Source organism: Pseudomassariella vexata, assembly GCF_002105095.1.
Source record: "Pseudomassariella vexata strain CBS 129021 chromosome Unknown BCR38scaffold_19, whole genome shotgun sequence".
Classification (NCBI taxonomy): Eukaryota; Fungi; Ascomycota; class Sordariomycetes; order Amphisphaeriales; family Pseudomassariaceae; genus Pseudomassariella; species Pseudomassariella vexata.
The window spans coordinates 262,912-283,901 of record NW_024467974.1 but is presented as its reverse complement, the minus strand read 5'-3'; the positions used below and the strand labels follow the sequence as shown (position 1 = coordinate 283,901).

General features: G+C 52.3%; 9 protein-coding genes across 9 annotated transcripts; 4 read left to right on the top strand and 5 right to left on the bottom strand.

Moving 5' to 3' along the window:
* Nucleotides 1-832: 832 nt before the first annotated feature.
* BCR38DRAFT_83825 (P-loop containing nucleoside triphosphate hydrolase protein) lies at nucleotides 833-3,816 on the bottom strand. The gene is made up of 3 exons (XM_040865690.1): nucleotides 1,645-3,816; nucleotides 1,349-1,595; nucleotides 833-1,272 (listed from the first exon to the last, which is right to left on the bottom strand). Exons 1-3 carry the CDS (start codon nucleotides 3,493-3,495, stop codon nucleotides 1,088-1,090), a joined length of 2,283 nt encoding a protein of 760 aa, XP_040710752.1. The 5' UTR covers nucleotides 3,496-3,816; the 3' UTR covers nucleotides 833-1,087.
* An 821-nt stretch (nucleotides 3,817-4,637) lies between these two features.
* BCR38DRAFT_449270 (uncharacterized protein) lies at nucleotides 4,638-5,419 on the bottom strand. Its single transcript, XM_040861279.1, has one exon. The coding sequence runs from the start codon at nucleotides 5,375-5,377 to the stop codon at nucleotides 4,646-4,648; it is 732 nt and encodes a 243-aa protein (XP_040710751.1). The 5' UTR covers nucleotides 5,378-5,419; the 3' UTR covers nucleotides 4,638-4,645.
* A 1,176-nt stretch (nucleotides 5,420-6,595) lies between these two features.
* On the top strand, nucleotides 6,596-7,447 carry BCR38DRAFT_449269 (tubulin binding cofactor A). Its single transcript, XM_040861278.1, has 2 exons — nucleotides 6,596-7,061; nucleotides 7,164-7,447. The coding sequence occupies exons 1-2, from the start codon at nucleotides 6,702-6,704 to the stop codon at nucleotides 7,335-7,337; spliced, it is 534 nt and encodes a 177-aa protein (XP_040710750.1). The 5' UTR covers nucleotides 6,596-6,701; the 3' UTR covers nucleotides 7,338-7,447.
* On the bottom strand, nucleotides 7,424-8,901 carry BCR38DRAFT_449268 (Tho complex subunit 7-domain-containing protein). Its single transcript, XM_040861277.1, has one exon. The coding sequence runs from the start codon at nucleotides 8,793-8,795 to the stop codon at nucleotides 7,695-7,697; it is 1,101 nt and encodes a 366-aa protein (XP_040710749.1). The 5' UTR covers nucleotides 8,796-8,901; the 3' UTR covers nucleotides 7,424-7,694.
* BCR38DRAFT_527983 (COG4 transporter) lies at nucleotides 8,900-11,698 on the bottom strand. Its single transcript, XM_040865411.1, has 2 exons — nucleotides 10,326-11,698; nucleotides 8,900-10,274 (listed from the first exon to the last, which is right to left on the bottom strand). The coding sequence occupies exons 1-2, from the start codon at nucleotides 11,547-11,549 to the stop codon at nucleotides 9,090-9,092; spliced, it is 2,409 nt and encodes an 802-aa protein (XP_040710748.1). The 5' UTR covers nucleotides 11,550-11,698; the 3' UTR covers nucleotides 8,900-9,089.
* A 186-nt stretch (nucleotides 11,699-11,884) lies between these two features.
* Nucleotides 11,885-13,913, top strand: BCR38DRAFT_449266 (DHBP synthase RibB-like alpha/beta domain-containing protein). Its single transcript, XM_040861276.1, has one exon. It carries the CDS (start codon nucleotides 12,121-12,123, stop codon nucleotides 13,456-13,458), a length of 1,338 nt encoding a protein of 445 aa, XP_040710747.1. The 5' UTR covers nucleotides 11,885-12,120; the 3' UTR covers nucleotides 13,459-13,913.
* Nucleotides 13,602-14,306, bottom strand: BCR38DRAFT_354533 (clathrin adaptor complex small chain; the record flags this gene model as incomplete). Its single annotated transcript, XM_040856886.1, has 3 exons — nucleotides 13,602-13,842; nucleotides 13,892-14,126; nucleotides 14,189-14,306. 3 exons carry the CDS (start codon nucleotides 14,304-14,306, stop codon nucleotides 13,602-13,604), a joined length of 594 nt encoding a protein of 197 aa, XP_040710746.1.
* A 260-nt stretch (nucleotides 14,307-14,566) lies between these two features.
* On the top strand, nucleotides 14,567-18,176 carry BCR38DRAFT_378217 (MCM2/3/5 family-domain-containing protein). Its single transcript, XM_040857368.1, has 3 exons — nucleotides 14,567-15,094; nucleotides 15,164-17,298; nucleotides 17,352-18,176. The coding sequence occupies exons 1-3, from the start codon at nucleotides 14,743-14,745 to the stop codon at nucleotides 17,931-17,933; spliced, it is 3,069 nt and encodes a 1,022-aa protein (XP_040710745.1). The 5' UTR covers nucleotides 14,567-14,742; the 3' UTR covers nucleotides 17,934-18,176.
* A 484-nt stretch (nucleotides 18,177-18,660) lies between these two features.
* BCR38DRAFT_354602 (glycoside hydrolase family 2 protein) lies at nucleotides 18,661-20,733 on the top strand (the record flags this gene model as incomplete). The annotated part of the gene is made up of 2 exons (XM_040856890.1): nucleotides 18,661-18,816; nucleotides 18,943-20,733. 2 exons carry the CDS (start codon nucleotides 18,661-18,663, stop codon nucleotides 20,731-20,733), a joined length of 1,947 nt encoding a protein of 648 aa, XP_040710744.1.
* Nucleotides 20,734-20,990: the final 257 nt, after the last annotated feature.

Below are 20,990 nucleotides of genomic sequence, written 5' to 3'. Positions count from 1 at the left end.
TCTGCCTGGCACTGGAGCATCCGTTTTCCACTGGCCTCTGCGATTGCCTTGACGCACTGAGCTGGGCAAGGACATATCGCGTTATTGAACCTCGCCGACTTACGTTTGACTCAGGACTAGATTGCGTGAACCTTGACAATCTGAACGTCAATCCCGATAGAGGATTCCTGGTTGGCGGTGAAATCTCAGGGGCTGGTATGGCTCTTACAGTGGCTCACCTGTGGGTTGAGACGAGGTCGAACCCGCCGCTCACTGGGGTATGCGCTTCTATAAACTCAGCCATCAGCCCCGAGACAGTGCCGGATGAGTATACGAGATTGCACTCTGCTCATGGAGCAAGTCTTCAGGGACGTTGGTGTTCCGGCTAGGCTGGAAATCTATCCTGGAACGGTCCATGCATTTTGGGGGCTGACATTATCCCTGAAAATGCAGGAGAAGTACTCCGCCGACGTCGAAGGTCTCAAGTGATTGTTAACATGAAATACAAACTGAATCTCCGAGTGTAAGTAAATCGTCACCACATTTCTTCATCTATTTGAAGCTTACATAGGCCATGCGACTAACTCCGTCGATATTGTCGGTGTGGTTGTGGCATATTCCAAGTTCGATTCCGTTGTTCGAGGCGACCAGTTGTGCGACAGCGATATTCGAGCATAAGATCTTTGTCATTTTCCTTAGATATTTTCATATCATGGGGTTTGGATACAATTACAAATACCAGAAGTGCCATCAGTGGCGCTTATTGTATTTTATTTGCAGATAATAAGAACGTAACTATTCTCTCGGCGCCCTCACTGTGCCGCTGTGCCGCGCATATCAAAATCAGATATATGCCTACGGTTGGCGACATCATTAATTTCCTCCTTGCGCTGCATTTACCCTAAATGTTCTTTTGTGCTTTACGGTTCCAGCTCATACATAGTTTACAAATCCATATTTATCATTTGCCTATCTATCCCATCAGGCTTCCATACCATCACAGCCTACAGCAACCTCAACAGGGGAATAGGGACAGCTAGAGACAGGCCTATGCTTCCTGCCCTTGTTGCACTTTTTCATCTTCGGTGCTATAACTCTCTAGAACCAGTTATCTGAAAGACGCAACACGTGGCGCAGGAGGCGAATAAATTTCCACCCCAGCCTCCTCACAGCATATCTCCACCGGTACAGGATACGACGACCTTTCTGAGCTCGATCGGGACCGGCTGTACTTGGTTTCCCGGGAAGAGGACCTGGAAGAGAGCCGCTCGGAGGCAGACGGTGCATACGTTGCTATATAGTTGTCTATGGTCAGCGTTCCCATCTTCTTCAGAGAGTACGGAATGATTGTGAGACAGGTGGAACTAACTAGGCGCGGTCTGATGATGCCTGCTGAAGAGCTTCAGGTCTCTCAGACTGTCGGTGAGAACTTCCAACTTCTCTGTCAGGGTTGTCCTCTCAAAAACAATATCTTCGTTTTCAGTGGCGATTCGCTGGACATCCTCATCGCTCAGGCCAAACACAATGTCTGGGGTGAATAAAGAGGGTATTTTGGCAACTAGACAAGCTTCAACTGCCAGTCTGGCAAAGTTGTCCACCACGTTCTTCAATGCCACCTGTTCCATGTTAGTTAACTCCGAAGAAGCAACAGGGATCAATGTTAACTTTATAGTAAGCCTCCATCATATCAGTCGCTGTGGAACACGCAAATGTCTCCATGTCAGCTTCCGTGTCTCTCGCCACGGCATCGAGAATGGTTTCCAGACTCCCGAAAACACGTCCGTTGTCGCTATTTACTTGGCTCGAGGCCCTGAGTCTCCGTTCTATGTCATCTCTGCGATGCCGTGCTAGTGCTGTCTGGAAGTTGTTCACCATGTAATGATTGTACGTGATGGGATGTCCAGACTCATGCGGTGCCAGTATCTCGGCGACCTTGACATGGAACTTCTCCTTCAACTTGTCAAGACCTGGGCTCAGAAGCTCGGCCCACAGCTCAGCTCCGGTAATCTCGTCCACCACGTGAGCCAAGACGGCAGTTATCGAGTAGTCCACCTCCTTCATGATCCGACCAGAGTATTCCTCGATCCACTTCTTCCACGGCTGGCACTGTTCATGGAAAAGGTCTCCTATGATGAGAGGGTTATAGGTCCCAGGTAGTTCGCATCCTCTGGTCCTCCTCATCAGTTCCTTGACTTCCATCAAGTAATGCTGCCTCCGGATAGTGTTAGGAGTGGTATGTTCATCGGCTTCTTCGGCGTCATCAACGACGATGCGTCTCGCCTGTCCGCGTTTACGCATGCACTCAGAGAAGTCCGTCAAGGTATTTTGCACCACCGCCCTGAGCCGCTTGCGGTAGCCTTCGCCCTCGCGCGCGTTTCCAAAGAAATTGTCTCGGTACACCCCATCCACAGCGGCCTGCAGGAGACTGGAGAATAGGTGGCTCGTATGCAGAAGGTACTTGCGCTGCTCTTCAACCGTGCCCCTTGCGGTCCCTACCTTCTCAAGTCGGTTCGAGCAATCTTTGATTCCATTCTCGATGTCTTCCATGACAACGTGGAGCTGGTCGAGAATGAGATCCTTTAATACGTCGCTCAGCCGCACCTGTAAAGAAGCGGCTCCTTTATGGTTTCGGGGAATGTCGGCCCAGACGCCGCGAGACAAGAATTCAGCCTCGGCCTGGTCCCGCGCCTCATTCGTTGCATCCCGAGAGTAGAAGTCCCGGTTTCGCACAACGTGCCAGCCCAGACGGAATTTGACATCACGATTCTGCGCCAACTCAACGTAGGCACGCTCGCTGTCAGATCCGACATCCAGTGCATCGGGTTTGGTGATGAGGCCCATGGTCCGCTGGCCCTGAGGGTCGATCTCTCGGGCGTATCGGGTGACTTCCTGCAAAGCGAAGTCATTCTTCGCAGAGACCACGGCTAGGATGATGCTGCGACGATTTTTCATGTAGGATCGCACCAGAGATCGCACAACAGCAGCATCCTCGGACGACTGCTCTCGGTTGCCGGCGCGGAACAGCCCTGGTAAGTCGACGATGGTTAAGTGCGGCTGGTCTGGGCCCGACAGTTCGATGCGGAGAACATCGTTACTGAACGTCTTGCTCTGGTCGCCATTAAGACCCATGAAATCCTTAGCCTTGTCGACAAGTAGACCAATGTTCCGTTGTTCGGGTATCTCCGAGTGCAGGAACGATTCCAGTCTATTTCTCTCCTCAGGCGAACGGTCGCTGCCGGGGTGAATTGAGACGCTGCACTTCTCTTCGGAGCCTTTGTCGGTGTGACGGAGAACAAGTTCTGTTGCGAATCGGGTGCAGAGGTTGTCCTTGGTGGGAAAGGAGAAGCGTGAGATTGCTTGCAGCACTGAGCTCTTGCCAGATGACTGGTCGCCGCAAACTACAATCTGCGGTAGGTCCACGTAGTGGTTGATTCCTCTGGAACGTAGTTTGTCGATGATGTCCAGCAGAGCCTTATGGTCCTTGGACTGGAGAGGGACAACTGAAGATTCTGTCATCTTGGATTGCTGGGTCAAGGTGTAGTTTATCCGATATTAAGTGTAGGTTTGCATGAAAGTAATTTGATTTTGAACTTGAGACTGCTGAGAGTGGAATTATAAGGAACGTTGGAAATATAAGAACTTCGAAGTAGAGATCATCTTTAAGAAGTGAATGTGTCGATCAGGCAGCCATACAGTATGCGGGAGGCCATCCATGTTTTGACAGACAAAACGTTGCTGCATGTAGTTGGTCAACGTTGGCCAATTAGATGCTTGCCATTCTCTACTGCAGTTGAATCTATGTGGAAGCCCGGTATTTAGTAACTATGCAGATGATGATTGCCAATAGACGGACATCTAAGCACTACTTGCGTTCCGCTGAGAATACTCACCGGGGTCACATCCGGGAGAAAACGGTCTGGGAGTGTATCGTCTACCTGCCATAACTGTTGTTTGTTTTCGACGGGCTGTAGAGGCCGTTTGAGCGCAACAAAAATGGACAGCAGACGAGCGAGTGTAACATGGCCATTCTGAAGAAAACCCTTGATGCCATCGGCGTTCCGCAACACATGGCGTCTGCTGAGGCTGAAGCAGAATGTGAGAAACCGCAGGCGCTTGGTGTCATCGATGCAGTATAGTCGGACAACAGCGATGTCTTGATATTTGTATTCACCCGAATGGATCTATTCATACGGAGGGGAAGGGGAATAACAATAGCAAGGACAGATGACACAGGTACGATGCGGGTATAATTGAGCAGCGGACTGGAATGACTCAGTGCGCCATCTTGATTTTTGCTTTCCTTGTTGGGTGCGATTATGGTAGCCGACAAGGGCTTCCTGATTGTGGACAGTCAGTCCATGCCTCTCAAATTGATTAAACATGGGGATCTCGCTGGCAGGTTAGCCAACGTCCCCAAAGAACGTGGAGCGTCGGGCTGGAAAGCTCGTCTTCAGCGAGCAAAGTACGGTATAAAATCGGAAAAGAGGCATTTCTTTTATATACGTGTTGTTCTTGAAGACTGCGAATTGGTGAGTACTTAGGAAAGAAAGACTTTTCCACTACGGAAAACGCAAAATCCAAAGCCGGAGTGCACTTTCCCAGTTAATGATGACATAAGCCGCATCCTCGTTCCTACTCTTTTGCCAATCTCGAGTACAGTCCTTCATTACCCGTTAAAGGCATGGCACTCGAGCCAATCCTTTAAACCAAGCATACCACGAACCTGGATGTCGTACCCGGCGTACACCCCATCATACATTGGCTTCGCATACCCACGTACCCCGCCATTTATTATGCATAAGTTCGCGATCCTCCTGGTCCATTCCGCAACATCTCTACAAGACACGTCAGATGTAGGAACATCCAATCCCCCACAAACGTAAACCGCCGCATTCCATGAGCACGAAATGAAGGTGCACGAATCCGTGGTTAGCTTGCACCCGCCGAGGAGATTACCCAGATAGTCGATGTTCTTGTAAACAGCATCGATGTCTGCGAACACGCCAGAGTCATCGCAGTATATGTTTTCCTCTTCCATGGTACTTCCCAATTTGACTGCCTTGGTGCCATTGCCGTTATGGTTGGAAGAAGCGGAGGGGAAGTATTGCTTGAAGTCCTCGTCGTAGTTGGGGTTTAGTTCACGGAGGTGGTCGTGGATAGCTTTGGCAGTGCCAGTGAAAGTGATATCCTCACCATGGGGAAAGGCCGGGCCGGTGAAAGTGATGGCACTGTTGGAGGTGTTGTCTTTGACCGTTGCGTGGGTAGCCATGCTCAAGTCTACACTCGACCGGGAGGAAGACTCCAGTGAAGCATTGGAAGTCACGTTGGCTGGGAGAACGACCGATTGTGCCACAAAAAGCATCAAAGTGATACAGAGAAAGAAGGGTAGTAGTCTCATCGTGAGTTTTGGTGATTGTATGTGTTTGCGTGCGTACGTGTGTATGTGTAGTTGTAAGATGCTCCAGGGAGATTTTTCGTCTTAACCGGAGAAAGATGTAGTATTTGTGTCCAGTAAAACATATTGTGCGCAAAAAACTGTTGCCCATTGTCAATACAGAAACTTCCTTCGGCACCAACTATAATGCGGCTCTGGCCTGGTTGTGATAAATCGTTCCCACAAGTGGGCAAACATTGTTCAACTTGCCCACTCATTTAGCTTCCGTTCTGGCTTGCGTGTTAGACTTTGTTACTTATAAACATCATCTCTAGAATGAACGAATTGCCTCATATATTTGATAGTATCAAACACAAAATATATTGGCAGTGGGTAAAAGCTACACTATTTGGTTGATGTGAAAACAACATAGAGTAGATAATCGATGGCCTCCTACGTATCTGAACAGCTCGCTGAGAATTGGACTCTTGCTTTTCTATCTCCCTTGTTTTCTTCTGCTCTCTCTATCTATGTTTCCCCGTCTTTTTTTATCTTTCACGAAAAAATTAAACGTTGTTCAGTTACTCAGAAAAATCACGGGATAAGCTTACAGAAGCTATGGTGGCTTGCAAGTGGATACAAGCGGATAGGATACTTACTTGGTCATGTACAAGTCCATTAGAATCAATGGTAAGAAGGACCACGGAGATTTTTGCCAAGGTTCTCTCACAAAGACAACTCTATTGTATCTGAGAACCGCGTGTTTCCCGCTCGCTATCCAGGATACTCAGGAAGCTTCTGTGTTCGGAAACTTCAAATCAGCGACTATGTGATGTATCAGACTCCAGGTTGCAGTCCAAATAGAAATAAGAATATGATCTTCCCTGGCTGAAACGAATGTTACAGGCGCGCCATTTCAGTATTTTGAGCTTAATCCCGAGCCACCAGCAAGTGTATTTATACAGTGAGTTGGCTCTGTCGTGCCTTCCCGGTGTGGATTTGACGTGGCCTCTCGCAAGAGCTGGATAGCGGCCTCTGAATAACAGCAAATCCTGAATATTCACATCCATTCGCAGTTGCACTTGAGCTACGCGTTGCTCATTTAGTGTAGATAGTTGCGGCCAATGCAGCAAATCAGTGTTCCCGCTATGTGACCATGTTCGTTCCGGTTAGACTTATTCTCGTATCTTGATTTCACTAGAAACTACTGCTATATATTGATGCGTGCTGGGAAATGGTTGAGTATCAACAGGGGTACAAATGCTTTGCCGAATGAAGGAGCAGGGTCGTCAGTTCACCCTGATTACTCCGAGTATAATTGTATGCGATTACCGGGATCCTTGCCGCTATGGGAAACCGTTTACCCCGCCAACCCCGCCAAACAGATTTCCAGATCTGCTTGATTTCAAACAACTGCATCAAGCCCAGACAGCTCTCCGTTCCCTCTTCGATACCTACTTCTAACTATCACCTAGCCAAACTAACAATCCCTCGCACCCTCCAAGTTTCCGACTCAACAGACCTAACTATGCCCGCCCCATCGCCCCTCAAGATCGCGACGCAAGCCGTCGAACGTCTTGTCAAGGAAGAGAAGCTCTACAAGACGGAGCTCTCCACTCAAACGGAGCGCGTCGCCAAGCTCGAGGCAGATTTGAAGAAAAAGGACGCGAATACGGACAGCAATGCCGAGTTCATGCTGAAGCAGGAGGTAAATACGTATCTCCTACCTAGACCTGGGGGGAGACCCCACTCCAGGGGCACTTATGAACGAATGGAACAAAACGGAGCTAATGGTTATTGGTTTACGTAGCAACAAGCCGTGGAAGAGACCAAGGCCATTTTCGAGCCGCTGAACAAACGCATCTCGGAGGCGGTTGCGAGACTCGAGGAGCAGATCGCGACAGCGGAAGGCGGAAATGCGGACGCGGACGAGTTGACGAAGGCTAAGGAGTCACTTGCCAAGGCGCCGAAGGCCGAGGCATAACATGCACATTTGTATGGAATAGCTTAGCGGTATGATGCTGCTCGGTGGTTTCTATGGGGATTAAAGCGAAGATGAGATGAGATGAGATGAGATGAGATGAGATGAGATGATACCATTCGGCGTCGGATTAAAGGACATGGGAGGGCAAAGTGTTTATAGCAGAGGCAACTGGCCGCGATGATATTCCTCTTTGCATTTGGGTATAGCTATGATTATTCTTGCCGTCTTCCTTGCTTATTTGAGCTCGCCAAGCATCGCCGTTGCCCGAACACCGCCCTGCCCCCCTACACCACAATCAATTAGGGGTTATCACCTCTTGGAAAGTCCTAGTCTCTGATTATTGGCATTCATCCGAGCTCAAGTGATATCCATCTTGTCCCCTTCCTTTTCCCCTTCGACTGCGGGTGCGTCCACCGTGATCTGAGGAGTGTCTTCTGAAGTACCGCCAGCCATAGGTGTATCGACAGCTTGCGTCGACTCGCCCATCTCCACGTCCTCACCCTCCTCCGGCTCTTCCCTCTGTGCCTGACTTCCAGCTCCAGGACTCATAGGTTTCGGGCTGCTTCCAGCCCGCAGACTCGGTGCTTGACTGCCTGATCGCGAGAACCCCTCAGCTGGATCTGGCCGTGCCTTCAGACCCTCGCCGCCAGATGGGCTATCCGGCCTTGGCGTCCGACCCGAACTGCTTCCAGGTCTAGGTGTACCATTCCCACTCTGCTCCTTGCTAGGTGTCCCTGCATCATCCTCGCCATCCTCATCCATGCCCTCTCGTCTCTCAACCTCCTCCTTCTCATCACGGATAATTTTGCGCAGGTGCACACCCTCTTCGACCAGCTTGTCGAACTGCTCCTTCCTCTCGCGCCACGTGCCGCTGTACGTCTGGCTCTCCTTCGCGAGCTCCTCGCACTCCTCCTGCAATTTAGCCAGGCTCACGTGCTGCTCGGCGCGCGTGCGCAGCATCCTGTTGCTCGTGATCTTGTCGGCCAGCTCGTCGAACTTCTTGCGCTGCGCCAGCGTCGCCTTGGCCTCGTCCAGCTGCACCCGCAGCGCCGCGTTGTTGTTGCGCACCGAGTCCATCGTCTCGAGGATGCGCAGCCGGTCCGCGGCGTAGCGCTCGCGCTCCGCCGCGTTGGCTGTTGCTAGGAATTGCAGGCGCGCAATGGCGGAGTCGAAGGCGGCGAAGTCGAGCGTGATGTCTTCCTTGAGGGCGGTCACGTTTGTGGTGGTGGCGGAAGCGGAGTTGGTCGGCGATGAGGCAGCATCATCATGACTGCTTCCATCTGCTGCTTCGGGCGGAGGTGTAGGCAGAATATTGAGCTTGGGGTTGGTGAAGGCGCCTGGTGCAATCAGGCGTTTGGTGACGCGCTTGAAGGGCTTGTCTTCCACATTAAGGAGGCGGGTCTTATGTAATTCTTGCTCCTCGCGCTCATCTAGAAGACCATACTGAAGTGTCGTCATGGCTGCAGTTGTGGCAGGCGAATCGGGATTAAGTGATGCGGATATACGTGTGAACTGATGTTGAGATTGAGGTTGGGGCGTTCAAAAGCTATTGTGATTGATTGCTCGTAGAAGGACGATTTTCACGTTCGGATAATACAATATCTCGGGATAAATGCATATGATCGTGGAACAACTTCTCAATGCATAGGTTGTCAGACCTACGTATTGTTTGACGAAGATAGAACAAACAATTCCTTTTAGCAACCCTTGTTCTAGACCTTACATGCTATACTATAGATCTCGGATCATGCTTCATTCGCGCACCAAGTTTCTCGCTCTGCGTCTTTCATCCTCGGTCAGCACCCATTGCATGCCATCATCGCCTTCAGCCGCCAACTCTTCCCACTCTTCGTCTTCCATATTCGCAACCATGAGCGTCTGTGTAACCCTCGCAAATAGCTCTCTGATACCGTAGTTGCCCCTCGCAACGATGCTGATGATGCCGTAGAAGTCTCGTTCCATGCGGATGGCTCCGTACGCGTTTGCCTTTCCGCTGTAACTCCACACTTTCTTTTCCAGCACCCTGGATAGGTACCTTGCCGTGTTGTCGCTCAAGACGCCGAAGACCTTCGTCGTCATAAGTCGTTCGATTGGCTTTATCAATGCATTCCAGCTGTGTTCGAACCGCCGCTGGACGTGCTCCAGCATTTCCTCCTCGTTCTCGTCGTTCAGCTCCGCCCTTTCAGCCAAGTCGTCCTCGGTAAGGGTGTAATCAATGTCCTTGAAAGTCTCTGCCAAGATAGGCCGCAGCCGCAGCTTCACGACGTTGTTGAAGAGAACCTGGCGTCCGTCGGAGAGGAGTTCGTTGGTCTTGGCGGAAAAAGAAGAATTCAGCGTGTTTAGCGCTGCAGTGACGAAGGTCACATCATGCTCGAAGGGGAACGCGTTGGCCAGGGGTTTGGGATGTGAGGCTCCATTCGGCTGATCCGGCACGCCTAGGCTTGTCGATATTATGCGGGCTAGATATTCGTTTGCAATGTCGAGACTGTTGATGAGAACAATGAAAGAGATGATTTTATCTTCTGGTGGAAACCCTCCTTGCACAATTGCCCTTGGGTATGACTCGTCTCGCATCTTCCGTTGTACCATGCCGATAAAATCAGACCCTAGCACTCTCCCCACAGTTGAGAGCACTGAGCCGACCACGTCTCGTTGAGACGTAGATATTGCCTTTTGGATGACTGCACTGACAATGTACATGACATCATCAACTGCTGAGATGATGAATGGAGGGTTGCCATCTACAGGCTTGTTCGGATTCAGGGTTAACCCTGTCGGGGACTCGTCTAGCTGGAATGCCTTCTCAACAGATCTCCGAAAGAAGAATGTAGACATGACATTGTAGGGCGATGCAAGTTTTGCGGAAATCTTCCTATGCAAGTTCGAGTTGGTGACAACTTCGGGCACAGATAAGCTAGCATCATCCGTGTCGGGGCTCTGCGACTTGTTAGCGTAAACATGACAGTTGTACAGCTGGCATCGCTTTACCTTGCATTTTCCAGCAAGAAATCGGGAGTATAACGACCACCGCCCGAGCATGAGAGCAATCTCGCTAAGAAGTCCGTCAACTTCCTTCATGTTGACGCCTTCGTCTTCGCTATTCCGCACGTTGGTTCCACCACCTAGCGCCGGCGAATTCATCCTTGGCGTTCCAGCCATGTTCTTTTGTGATTGTACGAAGCTGTTGACGAGGAAGGAGAAGGGATAGCTCTTCACATCTGTGAGCCGCCTGTCCACACCCCTCTCATCACTCCACGAGTCCAAAATGATGCCACCCTGAACGTCAACCTCCACTTGTAACCTTTCAATGACTTTGACCATTTGGCCTTCCCCGTAATGCCTCTCTACCAGCCCACCATGCCCCTCTACAATCTGTGCAATATGCTCAAACAGCTTGGTAAGCGCGTTAGCGTAGAAGAATCCATCTTTCGTACCAGCACCGCCCGGCGCCACCTTTAACGTTTGTCTCGCCGTACCTGCGACTCCTTGGCACACGTATCGGCCATAAACGTCCAATCCCACGTCACCCCGTCCGATGAGTGGGAAGAGCTTGAAGAACCTCGTGATCTTAGCGCCGTCGCCTTCCTTGGCCGCCTTGTCAAATTCGCGAAGAAACAAGCCGCATAGAGACTCTTTCGCATTCTCGAGGGTAACCCACGGAGCATCAGGCACCTCAACGCTGGGTACGACCGCCGCAGCAAACCCACCGCGTATGATAGCCTCAGGTACCTTGGATGCCCGCGCAATGTAGCCTGCCGCTGCCTCCCAATCCTGGGGTGCTCCCATACTACCCACAACGCCGTGAACGCATGCTTTGAGCTCCGCCACTTGCTCAACGACCTTGAGAGTTTGTTGTACGCGGTCCTTCTCAAGGTCGAGTTCCTTCACACGATTGGAGAGGCGACCGGCCGTTTCAGCTGCCGAGGAGAGCATGCCATTGCTTATGGAGCGGGTTGCGATGACCTGGGACCCGAGGTTGGCGCGCAGGAGGTCGAGACGGCCAAGCTCGCGTGAGAGGTCGCCCTGGGAGGAAATAAGAGCGTTGAGTCGCGAGGTAATGGCGGATTCGTGCGTGTGCAGGGCGGCAAGAGAGGCACGAACATCCTCGAGGGAGGCAGCATCGTGGACCAAAGACGAGGCGCTCAGTTGCGACGGCTGGTTCGAGCTGATGTGCGCTGAGAAGTCGCCATTGAGGAGGGTGTTGGCGGACATTGGAATCCTAGACTTGAAGGGAGCATAGCGGCGTAAGAGCGTCGTCGTGTATCGGTCGTTGTGACCTTCGCCACTTTATAGCGCTAATCTGTTCAACAGAGAAGTTGTCAGTCAATAATAAATTCGCGGAGCTTCAACGTCGGATGCGATGGGCCAGGTGTGTCTGCTAGGTGTCCCCCCACCACGCTGAGGCTAGAATTAGCGGATGGGACCCTGGAAGCTGGCATTCTTAGCGGCCGATGTAACGCTAGCAAAAACCCCTGCCGCTGGCTTTGAAGTTGATTGGTTGCGACCAAACTCATCATCCAAATTGATCCCTCAGAGCCTGCAATGAGTCAACTCGAGCTTGATATTGAATGTTTTTTTATTCTCAAGACGCCCTCAAATACCCCAATACACTTAGAACCTTTATGCACGACTTCTCGTTTTGGTTGTGCAAACAAAGACTGGGAAGCAATCGATTTGGATGTCGCCACGTTTCCAGCAAAATTAAGCAGCCGACAAGTTGGCTATCCGAACCATTTATACCAGATTTTATACTGTTCGAGCTGCTTTCAACTCCTACAGCACCATGTCTCAGGACTTGCCACGCGTCACCACGCGTGTGTTAAAAGTCGATAATGAGTACCTGGGGAAATTCAAAGACGGCCAAGATGTGGAGAGACTGGGAATATGGGAAGTTTCCACGAGCGATTCGCCCAGCATCCGGGTCTTGAAGGAGGCAGCAGAATATTTGAGGACTAAAGATCTGCCCGTTGGATTCCCCACGGAGACAGTATATGGACTCGGGGCAGACGCCACCAGAAGTGGGTCAGTGAAGAGCATCTTCGCCGCGAAGGGCAGACCATCCGACAACCCTCTCATCAGTCATTTCTGCGATTTAGGGATGCTCAGAGACCTTCTCTCGCCACCACGGACTGCCTGTGGATTGATGAACGGAGCCACAGACCCGATACCAGAGATCTACAAGGCGCTCATCAATCGGTTCTGGCCAGGCCCACTGACAATACTCTTGCCAAACCCGGTATCGTCGAGGCTGGCTCCTGAAGTCACAGCAGGACTGAGATGCTTTGGCGCAAGAATGCCCTCCTCGCCGTTAGCCTTGTCACTTATCAAACTTGCTGGCGTGCCCCTGGCAGCACCATCAGCAAATGCATCAACCAGGCCATCAGCGACGACTGCAGGGGACGTGCTCGAAGACATGGATGGGAGGATCGAGCTCATTCTGGACGGTGGCTCTTGTCTCGTAGGAGTCGAGAGTACCGTAGTGGATGGCTTGTGTGACCCCCCGGTGGTGTTGAGACCAGGAGGAGTCAGTATGGATGAAATACGCACCTGTCGAGGCTGGGAACATGTCGAAAAGGCGTACAAAGACCAGAGCGAAATAGGCAAATCAGCACCGAGAGCACCGGGGATGAAGTACAAGCATTACAGTCCACGAGCCAGGGTCGTGCTGTACGAGGCTACCTACAAAGCTGGGGAAAGCGGTATTGCGCCTGAAGACGTCAAGACAATATATAATATGTCTGGGCGGGAGAACGACTCAGCGCCAGGCTTCACCAGAATCGGGGTCATCAGAACACAGCACTGGAAACATGGAGCTGGCTTGCGTTGCGGAAAGCTCGACTTGCAGAGACCTGCAGGCCGCGAGGTCGACACGGAAGTGGAAGCCGATGTTCACGAAGATGAGCTCTACGATGCTTCCGGAGAAACGTCCATAGGAAGAGTCCTTGACCTTAGTATAGGTCAAGATGTAAAGAGCATTGCACAAGGATTATTCGCGGCGTTACGTGAACTCGATAGAAGAAAGGCCGACGTCATCTTCATCGAGGGCATACAAGATAACGAAGATATTGCGGCGGCAGTCATGAACAGACTGCGAAAGGCAGCGTCTGTGATTAGGTCGTAGACTACTACTTTTAGAGCAGACCCGGAACGTAACCGCTCCACACAATGATATCCCGTCTAAATGCGGACTGACGATGATGACTTTTCCCAACGCCGTGCCCAACACGCTACAACTTCGTCCGATCCAGCTTGTCAGCCGCCACCTCAAAGCCCCTGCCGCAGCCAGTCTGTCAACTTGGCCTTTCCCAACTGTGCTAGGTTGTTCACTCCTTGCTCGCTTAGGTCGATGCGGCTGAGGTTGACGTCTTGCGTCGGGGCCTTGCTGACTCTCTGCACAATGATGGTGGGGTCTGTCTCGAGGATGATGCCGGCGTCTACGATCTCGTCGATAGCCAGGGACACTAAGTCGTAGTTCTCGATCATGGTTCGCTTGTCTACGGATTGCCTGGTTTGCTCAATTAATAGTCCCATTTACTGGTGGCGAGCGCACATACTTGAATAGCAGGTGCAGGGAATCCCTCAGGGCCAAGATGACGTTGTACAGCAGCACCTCGTTCTCGTCAACTCCACCGACGACATACATCATGACGTCCGATTCCATCTTGTACAGCACGATTCGGTTGTCGTAGAGGATGATGTCGCCAGTCTGCTTGGCCGTCTTCTCAAGCAGACCCTTCTCGAACGACTTCTGTGACTTGACATCTGGATAGGGGCCGTTGGCAGAGGATCCTATCCGCGCTGTCAGTCGCTGGCTAAACGCCCGAGGTGGCGGCGCATCACGATGTACATACCGCCTGTAGCTGAGGGCGCTTGGTGGGGTGCGTTGTAGTATTTGGCAAATACCCGCGATCCGTCGTCGCTTAGGATTACTATGGCGTTGACGGAGAAAAGGGACATTCCGGGCGCCATGTTGGGCTACAGTTGAAGGCGTATATGGAGGATTCGTGGAAATTGTCGAGGTCGCAATGGTTGATCCTCAAGCTGTCTTTAGTTGCGGCAGCGGCAGCCTGCTGTTCCAGACGTGGCTTGAATAATGGTAAGGCCAGACTGGAGAATACAGTGTGCATAAAGCTTCTGATGAGCTATCTACACGGTGTAATTGTGATCGGTATTCCAAGAGACTAGCCATATTAAGACCACTTTACGCGTTGCCCCTGAGACGCGAACGCGATCTTTTCGAATAAACGCGTCGGGCGAAAGAACCACTTTGATTGTCTCCAGCCCATCGCTGCCTACCCATTTTGTTGGCCTTCGCAATCTTTCACCTCAAACTCAACGTTGTCGCGTTATGGTCTAAAGCACCGCGGAATAGTTCCTTCAATTGCACAAAGAGACCTGATTCTCAATGTCTTCTCCTAGTCAACGGCGCCAGTCTGGCACACCCAGACGCAGCACCCGCAACTCACAGGCGCCACAGAGCAGCCCCGCGAACGGTGATGCCTCGTTGCAGAATGCCAACACTCCTCGGAACACACGCTCGTCACAGCTAGCCTCAAGTCCCTTGTTTTACCAGTCTTCGCCTGCTAACGTTCATGGCGACGTCTCCTCCCCTCTGCGACACAACACCGAGAGCCAGAGCCAGAACGCTGATGGCGACGCCGCTCCCTCCTCTCCGTTGCGGAATATGACCCACTCGCAGACGACTGAAAATGATGGCGACCGCACACCAAGAGCTAGTGGAATTGGTCTCATTGGAGGTGAGTGGCCTAGTTACTTGAATAGCTGTTCAACCGAAGAAACCCAATATCTGATTAACAATCATGCAGAGTCTTCCCCTATTAGATACGAGCCCAGCTCCAGTCCCGGGCGTGCTCTGAATCTCCAGTCAGATCTGCGCAGCGAGAGCAGCAACCTCTTCGTCGGCACATCCGCGACCCCTCGCGCCAGACGCACTCGCCGTGGTGATATCAACTCGGAGGTTTTCAGCGGTGGCGCTCGTAGCGGCAGCAGGGTCATTCTTGATGACGCTGGTCGCGTTGTCAAGGAGGTTCACTCGGATGCTCCCACGTTCTCCAACCTCGATCCCAATACCTCCGAAGCCAATCATCTCGCAGGACAAGACCATGCCACTATTTGGGGTACAACCGTCTCCATCGACGACACATATGCGGCGTTCAAGGAATTCCTCAAGAACTTCACCAAAAAATATCGAATGTGGAGCGACGGCATGTCTACTGAGCAAACCGATGCTGATCCCGACGCCACAACAAAGGTATACTGGGAAGAGCTGAACAATATGCTTGTTCTCGGCAACAGAATTCTCTATGTGGATATTCGCGACTTCAAGCTGTACCCTCCCACTCGGAAGCTGTGGTATCAAATCCAGCATTATCCCCAGGAAATTGTTCCCTTGATGGATCAGTCAGTGCACGACGTGATGATTGAGCTGGCACGGACTGAAATGGCTCGGCAAAGAAGCCAGAGTAATGGTGCTGCCGCCTCTCAGCGTGGTGCTGCTCCAAGCTCCGATGTGCAATTCCCAAGCTCAGAGCGAAGCGAAGAACCCGCAGCATCGCCACGTCCCCAGCAAGGGCAGCAAGGGCCCAATCTTGAAGAGAAGATCATGGACATGACCTTCGTGACCAGGCCATTTGGCCTTGACCAGGTCATCAACTTGCGGGATCTGAACCCGTCCGACATGGACAAGCTCATTTCGATCAAAGGCCTCGTCATCCGGACAACACCCGTCATCCCAGACATGAGACAAGCCTTCTTCCGATGCAACGTGTGTGGTCATTCCCTGCTCGTCGGGCTGGACCGCGGAAAGATCAGAGAACCAACCGCTTGTCCACGGCCCCTGTGTGATTCCAAGAATTCGATGCAGATCATTCACAACCGCTGCGAATTTGAGGATAAGCAGGTCATCAAGTTGCAAGAGACACCAGATGCAGTGCCTGCCGGGCAGACGCCTCACTCGGTTTCCGTTTGTGTCTACAACGAGTTGGTTGACTTTTGCAAAGCTGGTGACCGTGTCGAGATCACTGGCATATACCGTGTCAGTCCGGTCCGAGTCAACCCGCGCATGCGAACAGTCAAGAGTGTCTTCAAGACTTTTGTCGATGTTGTTCACATTGCCAAGGTCGACAAGAAGCGAATGGGTGCTGATGTTTCCACTTTGGACGAAGAGGCCAATGATCCCGACAATAACCTCGAGGAGACGCGGCAAATCTCCCCCGACATGGTAGAGAAGATTAAGGCAACCGGTGCTCGCGACGACATCTATGACCTCTTGTCTCGATCTCTAGCTCCATCTATCTACGAGATGGACGACGTGAAAAAGGGAATTCTCCTGCAAATGTTTGGAGGCACCAACAAGACCTTCCAGAAGGGAGGCAGCCCCAAGTACCGTGGAGACATCAACGTCCTGCTCTGCGGTGACCCGTCCACTTCGAAGTCGCAACTGCTCAAGTATGTGCACAAGATTGCTCCTCGTGGTGTCTACACTAGCGGCAAAGGTTCTTCCGCTGTTGGTCTTACCGCCTACGTCTCTCGTGATCCCGAAACCCGACAGCTGGTGCTCGAGTCTGGTGCTTTAGTCCTGTCTGATGGTGGTGTCTGCTGCATCGACGAGTTCGACAAGATGTCCGATTCCACTCGTTCCGTCCTCCACGAAGTCATGGAACAACAGACCGTTTCCGTGGCCAAGGCAGGCATTATCACAACGTTGAACGCCAGAACTAGTATTCTCGCATCTGCCAACCCAATCGGGTCTCGCTATAACCCCGATCTTCCTGTTCCCCAGAACATTGATCTGCCACCAACACTGTTGTCTCGTTTTGACCTGGTCTACCTTATTCTTGATCGTGTAGATGACGTCAACGACAAAAAGCTAGCACGGCATCTGCTGTCTATGTATCTGGAGGACAAGCCCGAATCGGCAGCCTCGAACAACGAGATCATGGTAAGTTGCACGGCGAACGGTGTCCACAATGTCAACTACTAACATGACTCTAGGATGTCGAATTCCTCACAGCATACATTTCATACGCCCGCGCTAATATCCACCCAACCATCTCGCAAGATGCAGCCCAGGCCCTTGTTGACAAGTACGTCGGCATGCGCAAGCTAGGCCAGGACGTCCGCGCGGCCGAGAAGCGCATCACCGCCACGACGCGACAACTGGAATCCATGATCCGTCTCGCCGAAGCACACGCGAAAATGCGCCTCTCATCGACCGTCACCACGGGCGATGTGCTCGAGGCCCACCGTCTGATCCAGTCGGCGCTCCAGACGGCTGCCACTGACTCCCAAGGCAGGATCGACATGAGTCTCCTGACCGAGGGCACCAGCTCGGCGGACCGCAAGCGCAAGGAGGAGCTGAAGACGGCTGTTTTCATTCTGCTAGATGAGCTAACGAGCGGGGGCCAGAGTGTCAGATGGAGCGATGTGGGCAGGCGACTGAGCGAAGGTGCCAGTGTTGCCGTTGACCCTACCGAGTTCTCGGAGGCGATGCGCGCACTCGAGATGGAAGGCGCTATTATGATTACTGGCGATGGTGCGAGGAGGAGTGTCAGGAGATTGACTGGCGTCGCTTAGTTTGACTGTCAACTTGTGTATGGAAAGCATTTGAGGAGTGACATGATGAGAGCATGAAATGTTGGGTTAGGATATGGATTGGCTGGTATGCGAGTGTTACCCCTGAGGATGTCGGGCGGGGGTGTTTATGATTGGACTTCGTTAAGTACTGAGAACTAGAACGAGATGATGACGGACAGAATACTTAAGCAATCGCTATAGATAAAGTGCACTGAATTATTACCATCCCCTTGGATAACAGAGCGTGAGTGAGTAGAAGTTGCAATGGAACAGTATAACTAAGCGGTGCTTTACTGAGGGCAGCCACCAAACAGCTCCCCTGGCACGCTCAATTCCAACACTCCCTGTTCACTTGCGTTGGATAATCAGAAGACTTGACTCGCGAATCGAAGCGAATTCTCTAATATGCAAGAGGTTCCATTTCTTTTGCTTGAGAATTGGAGATCAGTCCAGTTTTCTGCGATATAGTGCCCCTCATTGGCGCAGGATGACGTCAAGTTCTCCATTGAGGATGTTTCACGCAGACGCGGATATGCGAGTTGGTTGATCTCAAGCCGTTGAAGTCTCCATCTCATATGAAGGACACTCTGTCAATTTGCTTGTGCTGTCAGTATCGATGCTGACTTCAGACATACTCGAATCCAATTGACGATCTCCCTAGATCATCAACACACCAACCCCCCCCCCCCCCCCATACACCTACACATCTACCCATCCACAAATCACAATGGCAACGTACTCAAACACCTACCCCCGCCCGGACTTTGTCCGCAGTAAACTAAACTGGAAGCCCCTGAACGACTCCTGGAAGCTCCTCTTCGATGACGAAGATGTCGGCCTAAAAGAAGGCTGGCACCTGACCGGCACCCCGGAAAAGGCCGCCGTCAGCGCCGCCCCCCTATCCGCAGCCCAAGCCGAGGAAGAAGTCCAGCGTCTAGCCGCCTTTCCCGAGCTCAAGGAGAAGGCCTTCAAAGACCCCAAGGGTAAGACCACGCACAACGACAAGAAGCCCATCCAGCTGCCTTTTGCATTCCAAACGGCCGCCTCGGGTTGGGGCGACAACGAGGATGCCCATGAGGTCCTGTGGTATGAGACGCGGCTGGATGACCCGAGACAGAAGGATGACACGGATGCGGGGCACCGGGTTGTGGTCCGCTTTGGCGCCGTGGATTACTTGGCGACGGTGTGGGCTGACGGGGCGTTGTTGGGCGAGCACCGTGGGGGGCATGTTCCTTTCGAGGTGGATGTCACAGATGCGCTATCCAAGGCGGCCGGAAAGGGTTCGCGAATTGTGATGCGAGTTAGAGATTCACCGAGTGATCTTGAACAGCCCCGGGGTAAGCAGTACTGGGCACCGACGCCGGAAAGCATCTTCTACCACCCGACGAGCGGGGTATGGCAGAGCGTATGGGTAGAGGTTGTGCCGGCTGCTAGGATTGGAACGAGCTCGGATGGGACGGTTCTGAGAAGCAACGACATCGACAGTGGTGTGGTGAAGGCTAAAATCGCTGTCTTGGGACGAAAAGCAGCAGGAAAGTATGAGATTGAGATTGAGGGGAGCCTTGGTGGTCTGTCGGTTGGAAAGGCGAGGCAGACTCTACCTAAGGATAAAGACTACGTCAAGCTCGACCTTGGCCTGAAATTGTCATTAGACCAGATGAAGGCGTTGCCCGCGGAGGTGACCAAGTCTGCGCCTCTCGATAATTCTCGTTCTTGGAAGAACGGAGTGGCACTATGGTCCCCGGATCATCCAACTCTCTACGACCTGGCCATCCGCCTTTACGACTCGCAGGGCCAGTTGATTGACGAAGCCAAGACCTATACTGGCATGCGCAATATCGATTGGACGACGGGAGACGGCACATTCAGACTCAACGGGGAGCCCCTTTTCCAAGCCCTAAACCTCGACCAGGGATACTGGCCCGAGACCGGCTTAACGCCGCCAAACCCTGATAGTCTGAAGATAGACATCGAATTGGCCAAAAAGATGGGCTTCAACGGATGCCGAAAGCACCAGAAAGTTGAGGACCCGATTTTCCTGTACTGGGCCGACAAGCTCGGATACCTTGTATGGGGCGAGATGGCCAACGCCTATGAGTTCAGCGACGAGTACGTGGAGCGCTTCGACCAAGAGTGGATGGAGTCGGTCAAGCGCGACATCAATCACCCCAGCATCATCGTCTGGACGCCCGTCAACGAAAGCTGGGCGTACCCGGACCTCAAAGACAATGTGGAGCAGCGCAACCACATCCGCTCGCTCTACTACATGACCAAGACGCTGGACCCTACCCGTCCTATTAACGACAACTGCGGTTGGGAACACATCTGCGACGACCTGTCAACTTTCCACGACTACCACGACGCGCCTGCGTTGGCTAAGACTAACGCCACGCTTGAGAGCACGCTCAGCGCTGAGCTTCACGGCGGGAGGGGAGTCTTCGTCCGCCCCATCCCAGGCGATGGCGGGTGTAAGCATCGGGAAGGCGCGCCGGTCATTTGCTCCGAGTTCGGGGGTGTCAACATTGCGCCGTCGTCAGAGGCGGAGAAGGGCGAGCGCGATTGGGGGTACACTACAGCCAGCGACCCGCAGGACCTGCTTAAGCGGATCGAGGCCATTGTCATGGCGGTTATCAAGCCGGGGCACGTGTCTGGATTTGTGTGGACACAGTTGACAGATATCGAGCAGGAGGTCAATGGACTGTACTCGTTTGATCGCAAGGAGAAGATCAATCCGGCTGAGGTTAAGAAGATTTTTGACAAGGCCGCTGGGGTCTATCTTGATCAGGTTACTAAGAAATAGGGGGAAACAGAAGACAGGGAAGAAAGTCAGGGACGCCAACTCTGGAGGCGTTTGGGCGAGGGAAGCCTACCATGCCTTCCCTCGGGACTCAGTCATCTAGGGGCGTCTCTTGCTTGACACGTTAGCGCATACTTTTCGGCAACCTTGGTATTGTTTGGAAATTCGGCAGTACCGGTTATGACAGAGACCAAAACCCGATTATCGTAGCCATTAACACGCGGATGGCTCAACGCTCAGTCCGGGGACATAAAGCCAAC